Source organism: Aegilops tauschii, chromosome 7, assembly GCF_002575655.3.
Source record: "Aegilops tauschii subsp. strangulata cultivar AL8/78 chromosome 7, Aet v6.0, whole genome shotgun sequence".
Classification (NCBI taxonomy): Eukaryota; Viridiplantae; Streptophyta; class Magnoliopsida; order Poales; family Poaceae; genus Aegilops; species Aegilops tauschii.
The window spans coordinates 545501443-545504032 of NC_053041.3; the positions used below are offsets into that span (position 1 = coordinate 545501443).

At 50.4% G+C, this 2590-nt stretch overlaps 1 protein-coding gene across 1 annotated transcript; it reads right to left on the reverse strand.

The window, feature by feature from the left end:
• Window positions 1–318: 318 nt before the first annotated feature.
• On the reverse strand, window positions 319–2073 carry LOC109737794 (probable xyloglucan endotransglucosylase/hydrolase protein 25). Its single transcript, XM_020296924.4, has 3 exons — window positions 1458–2073; window positions 1170–1363; window positions 319–1054 (listed from the first exon to the last, which is right to left on the reverse strand). The coding sequence occupies exons 1-3, from the start codon at window positions 1716–1718 to the stop codon at window positions 631–633; spliced, it is 879 nt and encodes a 292-aa protein (XP_020152513.1). The 5' UTR covers window positions 1719–2073; the 3' UTR covers window positions 319–630.
• Between the last annotated feature and the right edge of the window lie 517 nt (window positions 2074–2590).

The following is a 2590-nucleotide window of genomic DNA, read 5'->3' on the forward strand; positions in this document are numbered from 1 at the left end:
TTTAGTTGTTGGATAGAGATTCTCAAAGAATGTTAGACAAATAGCAGTTGTTGGATATAGAAAAATCACTATAAAATCTTAATATTACTATAAAAATTATAGGATTAGAATAAAGAAATTTAAAATAATTAAAATTGATCTAAAAATTTGGCTGACCTTTGCTAATTTTTTTGCAATATTTGGCACTGACCAGACAGATGATGTAGGGAAGCAAGCTATATATTCACAGTTTTTGTCAAGCACACTAACCCGACAGATTTACAAGGTATCAGTTCATAACACCGGCTGGCCAAGATCCATCGAACACACACCATAGGATTCATCCAGTCGAAAGTTTCAGCGTTGAAAAGAAAGACAAATAGGAACCTGTTCCAATTAGAACAGAGAGCACCGTACAGACGAAGAACAAGGAAGCAATATACGTATTACACACGAATTGAGCCTGAGCAGGATTATACAGACGAACAGAAGAATCTACCACCGGCTACTTTACAACAGTTTCTAATTGATTGATTTCGGTTTATACATACACCCCATCTTTCATATCTCCGGCCGTCTTCCTCCGGCGATCAACGGATACGGAGTCCAGTGCTAGCAGATGTCGGATATATTGCTCGGTGGACATGGGCACTACATGGAGCACTCGGCGGGGACGCCCATGGCGACGCGCTTGGGGTCAGTGCAGTAGTTGTAGATCATGTAATTGCTCTGCACCCACCGCATCCGCTGCTGCCGCGTCAGGTCCAGCTCCTGGTTGTACCACTCGCCCGACGTGGCAGAGGAGCCGGTGCCCGGGGCCGCATCCGTGCCGACGCTGGCGCCGCAGCGCGGCTGGCCACCTGCGGTCACCACGCACGCGTCGGCCTTGAAGCCGCGGTAGGAGGCCGAAAACGGCGCGTGGGACCAGTCCGTCTTGACGCGGCCGCCCTGCGTGGCCCAGTCGTCGGCGTTCCAGAGGCTGGAGTAGAGCCGCATGGGCTGGTTCTTGGGGAAGGCGATCCCCTTTCCCTCCAGGTTCTTGAAGTCTCTGATCGGCATGTCGTCCACCATGAAGCTGCATTTAAGTACACCATGATCGGTCAGTCCATGTGGCATGTGCTGAATGAATAGATGGCCGGCGTTCTTGAAACAAAAAAAGAAGGTTGAGCAATGGCGACGAACCAACTTACATGATGTGCTTTGGGTTCCAGAGGATGGAGTAGGTGTGGAAGTCGTTGGTGGGATCGAACCAGAGGTGGAACTGCTGCTCCCGCTGCCCCTGCCCCTGCGTGAACACGTTGGTGTGCAGAGTGTACGGCTCGCCGGTGACATTGCCCAGGAACTCGAAGTCGATCTCGTCGTGCGTCGGCCCCTGCGACGACAGCTGCACATTCATAAACACCAAAACGAACCAAGTTAGGCAACTGTGTCATCCGATGGAGACCGAAAAGCAGAGGAAAGAATGAATGTCGGCGTACGTAGTATGCGGTGACGGTGCCGGCTGAGTTGCCAGGGACGAGCTTGAGCTGCATGTCGATCTTGCCGTAGAGGTACTCGTGCTTGGACTGGAACCCGGAGCCGGAAATCTTATCGAGCCCCAGCGTGAGGAGCTGGCCGTTGTTGAGGATCTTGCCGCGCCCGTCACCCCAGGTGACGTCGAACTCCTTGTCGAAGCTCGCCGCCGCCACGGCACAAGAGGCGAGCAGGATCGCCAGCACCGACACCGCCATGCGAGCCATGCCTTGTGGGCTCGATGCTCCCAAAAGTAAGCTCACTCAACTAGAGCTAGCTAGGAACAACAAGTACTAGGAGATGAAGATGAGGAGGAAAGCTGGATGGAAGCTTGTGTTTGTGTGAGTGGAATGAGCGGGGCGTGAGGGGTTTATATAGGGGTTTGGAGATTAGCGTGGCGTGCCGGATGGATGGATGGATCATGGATGGTTCGGCGAACGGGAGAGGAGTTCGCCAGCTCCGGTGTATTGCGTGCGAGTTGGCGCCAGAGGAGAGGAGAGGAGAGGAGACAGGGCATGCAGGACGGCACTGTAGCGAGTAGCGAACAATTTTCTGATGGAAAATGAGACGCCCGACTGCCCCGACATGGCCACGCCAGAGGCTCTCACGTACAGCAAGACGACATTAAGCATCGATCGAGACGTATAGCAAATTTCAGTAGGCAAGGCAACAGCTTTTGATTTTATTATATGATTATTTGGGTTGGATCTGTAGGTAGCTGCAACCTTTGAGATGATTTCGTATTTTGTACCCAAATGGCAGTACAAAACATACATGATGCATGAACAAGAATAGTCAGGGATGGATGGACGACCTATTCTTTGCGACAATCTTTTTCATCTCGAAGCGTGTGATGATTCCTGGTATGTTATATTCACAAATAAAAAAAAGTTATTTTGTCTTCGGGGCTGCTCTGGTTGAGACAACTCAAAATGGATAGAAGTCTCTCATGTCTCAGAGCTATCGTTGCTATTGTTTGGGCGTAGCAATCGATGCCGCATAGCTAGTGATGTATTGCCTCCGTCTTAAATTACATCCGTATTTAGATAAATCCAAGACAAGCAATTTGGGACGGAGGGAGTACTTTCATGTTTAGGCT

Excerpts from the sequence above, each read along its gene's own strand:
- LOC109737794 (XM_020296924.4), bottom strand. The coding sequence starts at position 1,718 with ATGGCTCGCATGGCGGTGTCGGTGCTGGCGATCCTGCTCGCCTCTTGT. Across the intron at positions 1,364-1,457 it reads GCACCGTCACCGCATACTAC|CTGTCGTCGCAGGGGCCGAC; the intron begins GTACGCCGACAT and ends ATGAATGTGCAG. Across the intron at positions 1,055-1,169 it reads TGGAACCCAAAGCACATCAT|CTTCATGGTGGACGACATGC; the intron begins GTAAGTTGGTTC and ends ACTTAAATGCAG.